The sequence below is a fragment of the Caenorhabditis briggsae genome, assembly GCF_000004555.2.
Source record: "Caenorhabditis briggsae complete genome, chrI, whole genome shotgun sequence".
NCBI lineage: Eukaryota > Metazoa > Nematoda > Chromadorea > Rhabditida > Rhabditidae > Caenorhabditis > Caenorhabditis briggsae.
Genome location: NC_013489.2, coordinates 11,650,958 through 11,666,293, shown reverse-complemented (window position 1 = coordinate 11,666,293; position 15,336 = coordinate 11,650,958). Strand labels below are relative to the sequence as shown.

The window sequence follows — 15,336 nt, the reverse complement described above, 5'->3', positions numbered from 1 at the left end:
TCCGTTTGGTCATGATTCGCAATCGGATCGGATACGGAGCTCGCGAACGGACAGGATACGGATCAATCCGAATAATGTACTGCCATTTACTGAAAACGGTTCGCGTGCGGTCCGTATGCGGTTCCTATTTCAACCGCGCGCGAACGCGGAGCGTCCGTAACGGATTGTTCGCGAATCACCTGTGTAGAGGAACTACAGTAATCCACACACAATCCACACAGTGTGTCCCCAAACTGCCTCAGATCGCAATAAGTAGTAAAAAGTCTATACTTCTCAAAAAACACATTTTTCTTATTATTAATTCATTAATGAGATCAAAAAAGAGAAAATTAAGAAATTAAGATCAGTGATTCAACGAGGAATCTTAGCATCTGGTCCATTGGATTCAGTTGAAGCGGGGCGTTTACGTGCATCTGACGTCTTCTTAGTCTTCGGAGCCATCTTGGATCTTCCTTTGGTCAACTCTGCTGCAGGGACAAACTTGATAAGGCCGGATCTCTTGACATAGCTGGCATCGACGACTCCACTTCCAATGCTCTTCAGCTTGCTGGCTTGCTGGTTGATGTTGTACTTGAATCGCTCGATGTCTCTAGTCAAATCCAGATTATTGGCTTGCTCTATGAAATCCATTCCAATGAACCAAGTAGACTTTGATTTCTTGAAGCTTCTTGGGTTGATATGAGCAATGGCGATCAAAGGATCGGACTCGAGGATTTGAACCAGTTGGCGAATCTTGGACTCGAAGAATCCTTGGAACTTTGCATCTTCTGTTTCTAGTGTGACAGCAACAAAATGCTTATAGCCAGTGAAGAAATTAGTCGGCTCGAAGAGATCTTCCCACTTGGCATTTCTAGAATGAATCTTATCGCACATCTCCAATTCGTCTTTCATCTCATCTTGAATCACTTTAAGCGAGCTTTTTGACACATTATGAGTTGAATTTTGCTCCGGGACGGGAATGTTGGAGTCAAAATCGGCATCACTGAGCGATCGGTCCTTGGGCTCCATACAAGATTATCCATTTGAGTTCCGCTAGGTTGATTCAAGTGCTTCAGAAGAATCGGAGAAGGCCAAATCCAGGAAGAAAATACAAAGAAAAACTTCTGGATGAGCTTGGCTGGGGCGGCGTTTGGATATAATTGACATACTCGAGCTACCAAAAGAGCCCATGAGATACCACCGAGATAGCCCATTGCGTTAGAATAGATACCGTGATTCTTGGCCCAGATTTTGACAGCTCGGAGAGTGAGGGCAAATGTTTCTTGATTTGGCACTAGCTTCAAGATCATCTCGGTTCCTTTCGCTCCATTTAAACTTCTTACTGATTCCTGGTCCAAATTCTTGAGTAGGAATCGTCGGAAATATTCAAGTCTTCGGGAACCTCTGGCAAGTCGAGGGAACAGAACAGCAGGTCGATTTCAATTTCGTCGTATTTCATCGTCATTATTGGCACATACGCCTGTTCAACTGATTGAAGATTTTTGCACAGTGGATCTTTGGCTAGCACATCCTTGAAAGACTGGAAGAAATCCGAACGCTTAACGTGGCGTGGAGCGAGAACAAGGCAGTCGATATCAGCTCCTGGTCCATGAACTCCAAGTCTATATGATCCGAAAGCCATAAGTCTTCCTCGGCATTGAAATCCTTTCCATTTGGCATTCTTTGGTTCGTGATGCTTTGAATCCAAGTTTTGACACTTCCATTTAGTTTTCTCAACACCATCACTCTCTTTAGAGATTCTTGAGGTTTTTCAAACGAATTGGCGGCTTCGAGGGCTTTAAGAAGAGTCGTGGTGAGTAGGAGATCATTTTCCGTTGGGAATGCAGTTGACATTGGCTGTGAGACTCCAAGAAATGGGGTAGATGTTGACAATTTTTCCCATTGTCTGGGAACAATGACAACCTGAAAGGGAGATAACCCAGAGTCTCCCGATTTTCCCCATAAAATCCCTCTGGATTATCCGCTTTAATCGGGTCATGTTCATTCCCCTTCTTATCTCTCTTCGTTCTCTAATTTCAAGTGCATTGTTTCACTCAAATAATATTAATATTATTTGAATACGCGCCAACGACCGCGTCGCAGCGGCCGCGTCACTCGGCACTGGCGTCCGCCGCCCGTCGTTACTCAGTCTTCGCTGCGGCGAAGCGAGTGTTCGTATCTCACCAAGAGCTGACCGCTATGCGGTTTCGTTTAACCTTTTTGAGCCTTTCTACGTTTGGCATCGTTTTGGTTTGTTAGGCACCAGTTTTAGAAGGCAGCAAGGTTAACTCCGGTAGCTCCCAGGAGGTTTTAGCCCTACACCTTTACTTCTTTTCTGTTCTTGCTTTCTTTTCACAATTCCGTTGTCTTTGCCGTTTATTCAAATCCCTTTCCGTTAATAAACTTGGATTTGAATACTTTGTGTACTGTTATTTCCTTTGCACCGCTTATCTTACACATTTGGGGGGAATTGGGGGTCATTTCAGGTTGCAGACACTCTCGGGTTAGGACGTAGGATCGGTCTCGACTGACTGAGGATCCGCTGTCAACAGTAGAAGCCAACGGTGGAGAAGATCTAGCAAGAAGATCTAGCTGATGTCGAAGATGCAGTGGAGGATCCAGACGACGATACAGTGGTAGAACGATAGTACATAGACATATTATCTTGTTATTAGTACAAGACGAATAAGCTTAGAGTTCTGGAAATTGAAAATGAGTGAATGGTAGGATATTTGCAGGAAGTAAAATACAGGGAAAAAATCAATGAGAATAGAGAGAAGCACTATGAGAGGATTCTCGCAGAGGAAGAAACCGACTGAATGAATGCTAACGTTGCGTTCCGGTCCTCATGGCTGTCTTCACCTGCAGTCCAGGTGGACCGGCCATAAAGTGAGCCGATGGAGAAAATTAGGCTCCTGGGAAGTATGTGAAGAGGTATGGTAGAGGAATGGTTACAGTAAAATAGTGACGTCAGCCTGACGTCGTCAGGTAAAGGTGAAAAAATTGACAGGTTTTGTAGGAATATACGGAAAACATGGGGAAAAAGAACTACAAGCAAAACTACAGTACGTTTTCTTTTTAGAAAAGTATTTTTCATGAATACTCTACAACTTACAGCAAAAAAAAGCAGAGTACAGTAATAAATACAACACTCAAATTTAGGAGAACTGAAGCGCCAGAGAAAAAGAAAGACTGACAAACTAAACTACAGTAATCTAGAGGATAACTACAGACTCCACAAAGATGTTGTATTAAAAAGGAGGCCAACAAAATAAACTACAGTAACTTAGAGAAGTTTTCAAGGTTTATTCGTTCTGATTCTGAAGAAAACTATCTACAGAAGAAAACTATCCTATAGCTTTTTTGGTTCAAAAAATTGTCGAAACTACAGTAATCTAGAAGAAAACCTAAGACACTATACCTATTTTCCAACTAGCCGATTAGGAAAAATGAGTACATAGATAAAAACCAACAGTAACCAACACGATTTATTGGTCTAAAGCTAGCTGTGCTGTGAGAAAAACGTATTTTTCCAGTCTTAAATTACTCGATAGAGTTACGTACAGTAGACTAAATCAATGTGAGAAAACAGAAAAAAAAACTATGACCGGAAGAAAAAGACTGAATGAATTGTCATCCGTATTTGGCTACCTTCACCTGGCCCATGTGCTGGACCGCCCATAAACTCAATCAATGATTACAATTAGGGCCCTGGGAAATATGCGAGAGAGTCCTTGTAACGATATGGTTACAGTAAGCTCCTGAGAAGTATGTGAAGGGGTCCCAATGATTTCAGTATAAAAGATACGTCAGTCTGACGTCGCCAGGTGAGGAAGGAAACATCGGCAGGTCGCTTTTGTGGGAGTATACTGGATTCGAGAAATACGACAAGCTAAAATACAGTATTCTAGAGGATTTTTCAAGGTTACCTATTTATCTTTTTTTCCATTCCCCAAAAAAACTCACTTATAAACCACTCCAACCAAATTCGCTTCCCAAAGTCGTCCATTGGGTCTTGCAGCGACAATAAACGCGCTTCCACCTTCTGAATCTTGAATGTAGCAGGCGCCGAGAGGCGATGGAGACGTTCGAACTTTCTTTCCCACTTGTTGAATCGTTCCAGAATCCACGTGGTATAAATGGGCGGAGAGCGATGTGGCGACTGGAAAAAAGGAGGAATTTAGGTACCGTCAACACTCTAATAGAACGCCACCCGACTCGTCAAATTAGAGCCTATGTATCTCATTTTGTGTGAGAGATATCTTGCAAAAGAAGTGAGATATATAGGCTCAAAGTGGACGGACCGGGTGGCGTTTTATTAGAGTGTTTACGGTATCTACATTATGTTTCGTTGCATTTCTAGATTCCTGAGTTTAGAAGAAAAACTGTTTCTCAGATTTCTAGCATTCAGAATTTTCAGTGTATTTGATGAATTTTCAGCATTAAAAAAATAGTCAGATAATATATTTCCAAATTTACGAAATTCTCTATTTTCCGATTTTTACAATCTAGAGATCCTAGAATTCACTATTTTCGTTCGTCGTTCACCTACCCAAAACATGTCCCTGCAGTGTGTCCAACTGTACAATCTCCCCATCGAATTTCGTCAACTTCTGATGGGCGGCTCGAAAAACGCTGCGATTATTCAGCCGATGACAGTGTAGTGATCCAGAAGAGTGTCCAGAATACACAGTTTTCATATCCGGAGACCACGCCAAAGCCATAACTCTATCCGGAGAACGAGCGTCTCCGGGTGTCGAATAGATCAGTGTTGGAGGTTGACCATTATTAAGCTGAGCAATCGAAACACGTCCACTGTCTCCGCCAATAGCCATTAGCTCTTCAGATGCGCTTACCGATATCTGAAAAAAGGACAAAAATAGGATAAGAGATAGATTATGGACAGTAAATTGGAGTTTTTAGGTTTTTTGGTGAATTTAGCTAAAATTATAGCTTCATTTTGTACAAAAAATTATGTGGAGTCACATAAAAATTAAGAAAAATTCAAAAAGATTTTTTGAGAAAAACCGTTTTCAGTGTTTTTTTTTCAGGTTTTTCGAGATTTTTAGACACTAAAAACTTGCAGAAAATTTGCGGTTTTTTTTGCGGATCTCCTCCAATTTCTTTGCGAAATTTTTAGACCTTTTTAGGTTTTTCAGCCATTTTTGAAGATTCTTTTTCGATTTTTCCGAGTTTTTTGCCTGAAAATCGGCTGGATTGTGTTTGGTTACTGTAGATTACTGTAGACCCCTAACTTCCTTCAGTAATTTTTCTTGCAAACGCAACCACGTCAAAATGAAGAAAACGAAACTACAAACTAAAAACTTTTCTACCGTAATCTACAGTAATTCTTTGAAAATAGCTGAAAAAACTTAAAAAGGTCTGAAAATTTTGCAAAAAATTGAGAAAAATCAATTTTTCGGAGTCGTCTTTTTCAAAAAAATTCTTTTTTTTTCCAGTGTTTTCTCCATTTTTATGTGAATCTACATGTTTTAAGCCGTTAAAATTTGGGATTTTCAGCATCAAAAAGCCTTTGGAAACCTTTAAATTCAGTTGTTTCCTTCATTTTTTCTTTTGAAAAACGCCGAAAAGTGATAACAGATGTTCTGAAAACTAACAATATCAAAGTCATATGTTCTTTTTTTTCTCAAGGCTACCCATCTTCTCCTTTTTCTCTTCTCCATAATAATCAGTTATTGTAATTTATCAAACAAAAATGGATAAAAAATCCGGTTATATTCTTTCGTTTTGTGTCAAAAATCACACATTTTATCTGTTTGTTGTTGCCTTTTTATGTGGCCAAAAATCGATTTTTGGCTATATTTTCTTTTTTTTTTTGGGAAATTTCTAAAACTGATTTTCTCTGTTTTAAACTAAAAAAACGTCTTTTTTTAGGATTGAAATCTTGATTTTAATTGAAAATGCTAAAGTATTTTTTGAATCGATTCCGAAATTTTGAGTTTCTGAATTTCCAAAATTTCTGGAATTTTCAAATTTGCCACCTTCGGAGTTTTTTGGAATTTTTGGATTTTATGGAATATTAACATTTCTGAACTGCTGAATTTGTAGATTTTCGAATTTCCAAATTTTCTGAATTTTCGATACTTTCTGGAATTTTCTGTAATTTTTGTGTTTGTGAAATTTTGAATTTTCTGTAATTTTTGTATTTTTGGAATTTTTAAAATTCTGAATTGTTGGTTTTCTTCGTTTTTGAATTTTGCAACTTTCTGGAGTTTCAGAACTTTTCAAAATATGGAGTTTTTTTGGAATTTTGGAATTTTCTAAACTTTTGAACTTCCGAAAAATTTAAACATTTTGAATTTCCTTGAATTTTCGAATTTCTGAGCTTTTGAATTTTCGAGTTTTTGAACTTTCTGAAATTCCCGAATCACTGAATGTTTGAATTTATGGATTTTTGATTATCTGAATTTCCAAATTATCTGGAATTATCTGGAATTTCTGGATTTTCGAATTTTCGGGAATCTAGAATTTTCTGGAATTTCCGAACTGTCGAATTTTTAATTTTATAAATTCTTGAGAATTTTCGAATTTCAAGTTTTCAGAAAGTCTAGATTAATTGGATTTTCGAATTTTTTGAATTTTCTAATTTCTAAATTTTCTGAAATTTCTCAATTTTCGAATTTTCTGGGACTTTTTCGAAATAATTCTGGAGTTTTTGAAGAACCAAAATTTTGAATTTCTGATTAAAAAAATTCTCTAGAATTTTTTGTTTTTTGGAATCGTTGGTAATTTTCTGAGTTTTTGAAAATTGTGAATTGTTTATTCACTGAAATTTTCAAACTCCTTCTAAATTTTTTAAAATCGGGATTAAAAAAAATTGACTTTTTCTCAATTTTAGCTAGAAACACGACTTAATTCTGGAGCAAAAATACCCATTTTTTCACTTTTTTCAAATTAAAATCTCAAAAAAAAAACAACTCACCGTACTAATCTGTCCATCTCTCGTCGTGAAAACCTGCACAGGAACTGGTGAACTAGTTCTAGACCTGGATTTTGCTGCATATCTCGAGAAGATGTACACAGATCCAGTGGAAGTTCCAAGGCACAGACATTTTGAGGTGCTCGCCACACATGTGTACTGAAAAATGAGGTTTGAGAGTTTGTCCAGATGTCCCAAATTTGAGTTTTGGAGTGTTAAATGAATCAAATTAAGCCATTTTTTGTGTCAAATTTTGAAATTAAACAACAATATTTTTTGATTTTCTGGCTTTAATTTTGCCGGAAATTCTGAAAAATTAAGAATTTTAAAAACATTAAATCACTGAAATTTTCAGAAAACCCTGAATTTATCAGCGATTTTTCTATTATTTTATCTCTCAAACATCTTTTCTTAAATTCCAAAAAAAAACTATTTTCAAAGCAATTTATCTACCTTGACCCGTTTCGTTGAATTCGCCGGAAACGCCAACTCATCCAGTGAGGTTAGCTCGACGAGAAAGTGTGTTGGGATGCGATCGAATCTGAAAATCCAATTTTTTTCCCAAAAATTCGCAATAGAGCGCACTTGGTTTTGGCGACAATTTCAAAAATTCAAAAAAAAAAAAACTCACATTTCTCGTTCCCCTTTGACGTTGTCGGCACCTCATTGTGTCCATTCATTTTTCAGCATCTGCAAACTTTTTTGAAGCTTAAAAAAGGAAAATTTTTCAAAAAATCAATATATTATTGGGTGCACAGAGACCCATAGAAGACACAAGCCACAAGAAAATAGAGCACAAAAACCGGTTTATCAGTAAAACATGAGCACCAGAACATAAATTTAAAAAAAAAACATTGATCAAATCGGAACACCAGCCGGTCGATTTCTGGCCATTAACAATTTCCCGTTCACTTGGCAACGTGCCAATTCTGAATCTTTCTGAATTTCAAAGACTTCCACGTCATCTAACGAACTTCTGGAATTCCAGCCACCAGCAATCACTAGAAATCGGTCGGAGAGCACAGCTGACACGTGGTTTTCTCGTTTTTCGGAGAGTTTTTCAGGGAGAATCTGGAAAAATTGGTATAAATGAAATCGGAAAACTTTGACAAGAAGAAAAAATCACCTCGGATTTCTTAGTGTCCAAATCGTATTTTATAATAGAATCCAGCACAAAACATCCGTCGAATCCACCGATTAATAGGACGTTAGAGCCAATTCGAACCATTGAGTGACCTAAAAATCCATGTTTTGGTTAAAAATTTTCGGAAAAGGGATTTTTTCGAATTTTCAAAAAATTCAGATTTTTTGATTTTTTGAAAATTAGATATTTTAATTTCTGAACTGTCGAATTTTGAATTTTCTGGAATTTTCGAATATCTGAATTTCTAAGTTCCTGAACTTTCGAATTTTCGAATTTCTGAATTTTTGAACTTCTGAATCTCCGAATTTTCATATTTCGGAGTTTTCAAAATTTTCTTGAATTTCAAATTTCTGAACTCCTGATTTTTTGAATTTCTGAATTTCCAAAGTTTCAAATTTCCAAATTTCTAATTTTTTTAGTTTCTGAATTTCCGAAATTCAAAATTTCTGAATTCCTAAATTATCTGAATTTCTGAATATTTGAAATTTCTGAATTTCTCGAAATTCCGAACTTCTAAAATTCCGAATTTCTGAACTTTCGAATTTTTGAAAACATTGAATTTATTAAATTTTTTAAACAATTACCTTCCACTGGATACGGCAAAAATCCGGCGAACTCCACTTCATAATCCGTATAGTCCTCGTTGAACTTGATTCTGAAAAAAATTTAGAAAATTGATTTTTTGTTTTTAATTTAGAAAAATCACTTTCTAATCGCTTTCGTGGTCTTTTGTTCATCTTCCCAGCCTCCAAACATCAAAAATTCTCGATTTTCCAGTGCCAATACAGTCGAATTCTTGATTTTCGGCATCAGTTTTTTGCCTAATTTCTTAGCATTCCAATTTTGCGATTGGTCCAAGACCTGGACATCGTCAAGACAGGAATGAGCTTCAAATCCACCAAAAATTGGGTAGAATGGCCCTTTTGAAGCCCAATCAAAACCCGAACAACTAGCTCCGATTTCCAATGTTTCTTCCAGAATTTTCGACGAAAATTCTGGAGAAATTCGGAGCAATTCCATGGTGTTTGTATGATTATTTGGACCTGTACATCCACCGGAAATTAAGATTTCTTGTTGATTTTTGAGTAGAAAGCAAGCTGGAGACCGTCGAGGAATCGATAGATTACCAACGTGTTCAGCATGAATTTTGACTAGTGGGGAGCTGAAAAATAGAGGGAACTTTGAAAAATAAAAATTAATTTGAGCTTTTTTTTTGTTTTGGGATTTTCGGAAACTCAAAAAATTTTTTCGAATTTTTTTGAATTTCTGAATTTCCGAATTTTTGAATTTCTAAAATGCTTAATTTCTGAAATTTTCGAGTTTCTGAATTTTCGAAATTTCTGGAATATTCGAATTCCTCAATTTTTGAATTTCTATTTTCTTTTTGAGATTCCGAATTTTTGGAATTTTTGAATATCTTAAATGGTGAATATTTGAATTTTCTGGAATTTTCACATTTTCGAATTTTCTGAAATTTCCAATTTCGTAAGTTTTTGATAATTTGAACTTCTGAATTTTTGAATTTTTAAAATTTCTGAAATTTTGGAATATCTTAAATTAGTTGAATTTTTTGAATTTCTGTTTTTTTTTTGAATTTTTTGAACTTTTGAATTTCCGAACTTCTAAAATTTCGAACTTGTGAATTTTCAAGTTTTTCGAATTTCTGAATTTTCAATTTTCGGAATTTTTGAATTTTCGAAATTTCTGGAAATTTCATTAAATTTCAAAAAATTAAATTTCAAATTTTCATGAAAATTGGAAAATTTTCTCGATTTGAAAAAATTCAAAAATTATTTTTTTAAACAATTTTTTTGGCAAGTTTTTTGCTATTTTCACCTATTTTCTCTAGATTTCTCCACATTTTCTATACAAATCCGCTCGATATTTTTAATTGGTTCCCGTTCGGCAGCCAGTGCACATCCACCGATTATGTACAGATATTTTGCAGTTCGATGCATTTTTTTTTACATCTAAAAAATTAATTTTTCTGAATTATGAGCATAGATTTATTTGATTCAAACTATAAGATACATGAGAAAATTAAATAATTCAAAATTTAAAATTCAAAAGATGTGTCCTTCAAGGACAAGTGATCACCAGTAGCCAGTGGCCAGTTTGAAGGGACACACACACACAAAATGTGATGAAATTGAAACAAAACGTATCAAATTGCTCTCCGTCTCGAAATGTTACACCCGTCCCCTTCTCCGGGAAATTGGGTCTTTTCCCTTGATTTTCCCGAGAATTTTTGAGAGATATTTAAAAGAGAAAAGAGGGCCTAATTGATGATCCGCTTGTTTCATTTTATGTTCTTTCCCATTATCAAATGTGTTAATTTTATTTTTAAGAGGTCAACGGGGAAAATTTATTGCATTGTTTTTCAGGTAAAGACTGGGAGTTTTCAAATTTTCAAAATTCAGAAAAATCTCATAATTTTTTTCTTTTATTAAAAGCATTAAATTCCTAAAAATCGATCATAAAACAAGAGGAGGGATGCTCCAAAAAGAGCACAAAAGGCGGGAGAAACTGAGCTGTGCTACCAATGGCCGTGGCCGAGGAGGCGCCTCCTTTCTCGGCCATGTCGATTTACGGGGAAGTTGCGCCGCAATTTTAGACAGACTTCAATGCGTTTTCGATGGATTTTTTAGCGGAAAAAAGCAGTTTCAGCAACCTCCGCTGAAAAAAGCAAGAAATAGAAGGAAAATTTACCATTTGAACCGAAATTTGGGCCCGGAAACATGAAAATTTATTGAAAAACAAAAACAATATAACAAAAAATTAGCAATTATTCATCTCTCCATATAATCCCGAAAACTCTGCAACGCAGCCATCGAAATCGAGTCGATGAGGAAGAGGGGCGTCACCACTTCGATATGCCCCACGTGGATTTCCGGCATCTCCCATGCTTCTGGAGCTATCGCCAAGTCGGCCTTGTGAAGGTGTCGAGTGACCTGGAAAATCGAAACTTATCTATTTTTTGACTGTAAATAGTACCTTTCCTCCACATTTTTCCACCATCCATGCCAACTCCTTGGCTTCTGGAGTGCATTCCGACGAAATCCACATTTTCAAGTGGAAATTCTCAAAAATTCTATTGTTTTGAATCAGCAGCCATTCTTCGTACACATAATCATCGATTGAGAGCAATTGCGAGTCTTCGAACGACTCTTCGAGCTGGAAAAATGTTTTTTTTTTCAGAAAATTGAATATTCTTTGCTTGTTTTGAGTTTAGGGGGATTAGAAGGGGGAAATACGACAAAAAAGGAAAAAAAAAAGACGAAGAAAATCGTAGAGGAAACTGAATAAACAATATAATGGGGGTCGTTTGCTGCCCTCGGAGTCGTTTTGTGTTTTTTTTGTCTATTTTTGAGCAAGGGAGGGACGAAGAATAAGAAAAATCAAAGTTTTTTGAAATATTTTGAGAAATTTTCCTCAAGAATTAAGCCAAAATTCGATGAAAATCGACAAAAATTAGACCAAAACCGGGAAAAAAAGTTCAAAAAAATAAATAATTACCGTAATCTTAAAGGCGCATACACTCATTTAGTAAGGCGGGTTTCGAATTGGCTATCGTAGTCAAGGCGCATGCGTCGATTTTGTAGTTAGAGTTTCGTGTGGAATTTATTTTTTGCAGTACATGCGCCTTTAAGAACTACAGTACTCCTTAAAAATAATTTCCACACGAGACTCAGCGAACAAAATGTGAGCTCGCGCCTTTAACAAATTCCAAGCGAGACCCGCCTTACCAAGTAAAGGTGTGCGCCTTTAAGGATTACGGTAGTTTTGAATTTTTTGTTATTTTTCTCAATTTTCGCCTATTTTTCATTGATTTTCGGTGATTTTTATCGATTTTTGGCTCAAATTTCGCCAAATGGAATTTTTACTCGAAAAAGCATTTTCTTACCCATTGTGGCCGAATTATCGGCACATTGCAGCAAATCGCTTTCAGCACAACCAAAGTACGTTTTCCGTGTCGCGAAACGACACAAAGCGTTCGCCTATCGTCGATTTCAGTGGCGACGTTCAGTCGGAACCGTCGTATGATGCTCTTGAGTCTCGTTTCGATTGGAGAGCTGGAAAATTGGAAATTGGGAATTTAGGCTCGAAAATAGTCATTTTTAGGCTCAAAATGACTGAAAATTGGTGAAAAATATGGTTTTAACACTAGATTTCATTCCAAATTCTTTGTTTTTGAAAAATTTCGAAATTTTCAGCTATTTTCAGCCACTCACTCTTTGCTAAACCCAGTGAAAACCACTTCATTCTTCTCTTCTTCCTCATTATCCCTAATTATTTTCTTCTGATTTCTCATCTGAATATACGCGGAAACATCGGAAATAAAATCATCGTCCTCCTCTTCACTCCTCTTCTGAAGCCGATTGATGACGTTAGACGCCGTGGGAACCAGTGGTCTTCTAGAATCTTCCACAATCAGTACTGAACTCTTTTGCAGAGCTCTCCTAGCTCCATTTCTTGCTCCAGAAATGCTCAATGACGCTAAAGCTGACTCAATATCCGAGTCATCAGCTCTAACTGGCTCCATTTTTTGTCTGCTTAACGGCTTCTTTACTGCTTTTTGTGTCTTCTTAGCTGGCGTTCTCGCTCTATTCAAATCTGCATTTCTTCCAAGTGTATTTCGAATTGTTGTCAGATCTGCTGCCATGGTTTTTCTCATATCATTCACCGTTTTTTGTGGGGCCTTTTTCGATTTTTTCGGTGATTTTCCTTTGGGTTTCTCCCAAATTTCTCTGACATCCTTCGTCATTTTTTGAACCTCCACAGCCAGATTTTCTGGTTCACGATGTTCCAAAATATATCCTGAAAACGAGCGACGTCTTCTGATGGTCGTTAAGGTTGATATAGTAGTCAGAAGACGTCGGACGTCTTCTGGAGGTAGATTCAACGGGTTTCGAGGTGGTGGAATTGCTGAGCGTCGTTTTTCATGTTGGCGTGTGGGACAGTCGGGGGAGTGGTATTCAAATCGAATGACAGGCTCATCTGAAAACGAAAAAAATTTTTTTAAATATTTTCTGGTACTTCAGTAAGCCCAAAAATATTGTTTTCCGAATTTGATTTTCTCGATTTTTTATCTAAAAATGTCGGAAAATAACATTTTTGATAGTGAAAAATTAAATAAAAACGCACGAAAATCGAGAAAATAAATCCGGAACAAATTGTATTTTTCTTTCTTTTTCGATTCTTTTTCGATTTTCCCGACTTTTTCTGAAATTTTTTATTCATTTTCAATAATTTCAAGTCAATTTTCATAGTCAAAATTCACATTTTCAGCTATTTTCAGACCAATTCCCGACCGATTTTATTTAATTTTTCACTGATTTTCACTGAATTTCAGGTCTTTTTGAGCCGATTATGAAAGTAATTCAGCCTTTTTAAGTCAGTTTCAGCTGATTTTAGTAATTTTTACGTTCCCTCTAAGACTGAAAAATCCGAAAAATTAGCGGGTTTTTTTTGCTATTTTTTGAAAGAAAAATTGATTTTTCTTCGCTTTTTTGTCAAATTTTTAGACTTTTCAGGGTTTTCAGCTTTTTTGAAGATTCTTTTTCGATTTTTCCGGTTTTTTCCGTTTGAAATTTGATGGAACGGTGTTTGATTACTGTAGATTACTGTAGAAACCTAGTTTCCTTTTGTAGCTTTTTTTTTGCAAGCACAATCTGCATTCTGACGTGATTGTATTTGCAAAAAAAGAAAAAAACTACCGAAGTAAATTAGCTTACTACAGTAATCTACAGTAATCAAGAACACCCATCCCGTCAAATTTCAGTCGGAAAAAATCGGAAAAATCAAAAAAAGACTGTTTGAAAATAGGTGAAAAACCTAAAAAGGTCTAAAAATTTGCAAAAAAAAATCGAAGAAAAATTAATTTTTTCCAGAATTTATTTTCTCGATTTTCACTGTTTTCCGCAAAAAAAAAACAATTTTTTACAGTGAAAAATTGACTGAAAACGCACGAAAATTGAGAGAATCGGCGAAAATAAATCCGGAAAAGCACTAAAAATATTTTAGATTACGGTAGTTTTTGTCGTTGTGGGACATAATAATTTTCCCTTACAATCCAACAGCGCATCCAGTCTATCTGACAACTTCCGAATCTCTTCTAGAAGCTTTTTCGGATCATTTGGCGCCTCCTCATCATCAAAATCCTCAAAAAACGATGCTTCTTGTCCCATAGGAGACGGTTCTCGGAAACTGGACAACCGCCGGCACGTCTGCTTCAAATACCGTAGTCCTTGCATGGAATAGTCCGATTCTTGACATTTTTTCCGGTGATCCAGACACTCTTGAATCCATTTAATATCTACCATCGCTGGAGGATGAGGACGACGTGCCATCGCCTTTCCAACGATCGATTCGTCTCCATAACGATCCACGACTACATGGGTGGTACGGTAGTCAACGTTTTGTTGGACTTCAGCGCCCATTTCCTGAAAAAAATTGATTTTTATTGAAAAAAATTTAAAATCGAAATATAAATTTTTTTCTGAAGATTGCTTCATTTTTTATCTAGTCAAACCTTTAATTTCTTCGACAAATGATGCCTAATTGGGAGACAACATCCGGCAGAAAGCACAATCCACGTGTCAGCTAGAAATCCCACAGACTCTGGAACATTCTCGTCGTCATCATCATCGTTGAAGTCGGGAGCTTCTAAGACTCCATCCCTTGAATCTGGAACATTCTCATCTGAATCCTCTTCTTGTCTTTCCCGAAAATCCGATTCTTCTACAGTACTCTCCGAGATTGGGGCGCATTCTTGGTGAAAATCGTGAAAACTCGATAAATTCGAATCGATTCGAGATGCTCCCATAGTTTGATTCGTTACTCGGCCGGACTAAAACTTTTTTTTAATTTTAGGTCAAAAATTTTAACTGAAACCTTTCTAGGCGTGTCTGCCGAGCTAAAATGGGCAGAGTGATACGTGCCATTGTCGTCTTCGTAAATCGGTGAGATATCCGGGTCGAATCCATAAGCGATTGACATACTTTTCCGTATTTAAACCGGAAAAATGTTCAAAAAAAATTTCAAATTTAAAAACTCAATTTGAAATTCGCGGTTTTCTATGTTATGCCGGAGCATCGTTGTTTCTCCTTTCACCACCTGCGTCTCTTCTCCTCCCTCATGATGCGCTCGGTGTTTGCGTCTAATGTGCCGCATTTGACGACACCTTACTGCAATTCCTTGCCACCTTCCATATTTGAATTCCCACCTGCTTTCCACGCATTGTTTCCAGAATTTTATAGGATTTTCTAGGTTG

At 36.6% G+C, this 15,336-nt stretch overlaps 3 protein-coding genes across 3 annotated transcripts in view; all 3 read right to left on the bottom strand.

The window, feature by feature from the left end:
- CBG13624 overlaps positions 1–7,459 on the bottom strand; it is a gene marked incomplete at both ends in the record, with an annotated part of 15,547 nt that extends 8,088 nt beyond the window's left edge. Inside the window, 4 exons of the mRNA XM_002640442.1 lie at positions 3,946–4,141; positions 4,532–4,841; positions 6,923–7,078; positions 7,373–7,459. Coding sequence (XP_002640488.1) covers positions 3,946–4,141; positions 4,532–4,841; positions 6,923–7,078; positions 7,373–7,459 — 749 coding nt within the window. The remainder of the gene's footprint in view (positions 1–3,945; positions 4,142–4,531; positions 4,842–6,922; positions 7,079–7,372) is intronic.
- A 318-nt stretch (positions 7,460–7,777) lies between these two features.
- On the bottom strand, positions 7,778–10,021 carry CBG13623 (the record flags this gene model as incomplete). Its single annotated transcript, XM_002640441.1, has 5 exons — positions 7,778–7,990; positions 8,046–8,155; positions 8,648–8,718; positions 8,770–9,225; positions 9,900–10,021. The coding sequence occupies 5 exons, from the start codon at positions 10,019–10,021 to the stop codon at positions 7,778–7,780; spliced, it is 972 nt and encodes a 323-aa protein (XP_002640487.1).
- An 831-nt stretch (positions 10,022–10,852) lies between these two features.
- CBG13622 lies at positions 10,853–15,062 on the bottom strand (the record flags this gene model as incomplete). Its single annotated transcript, XM_045241291.1, has 7 exons — positions 10,853–11,014; positions 11,058–11,237; positions 11,968–12,136; positions 12,296–13,061; positions 14,134–14,506; positions 14,596–14,913; positions 14,958–15,062. The coding sequence occupies 7 exons, from the start codon at positions 15,060–15,062 to the stop codon at positions 10,853–10,855; spliced, it is 2,073 nt and encodes a 690-aa protein (XP_045095213.1).
- Positions 15,063–15,336: the final 274 nt, after the last annotated feature.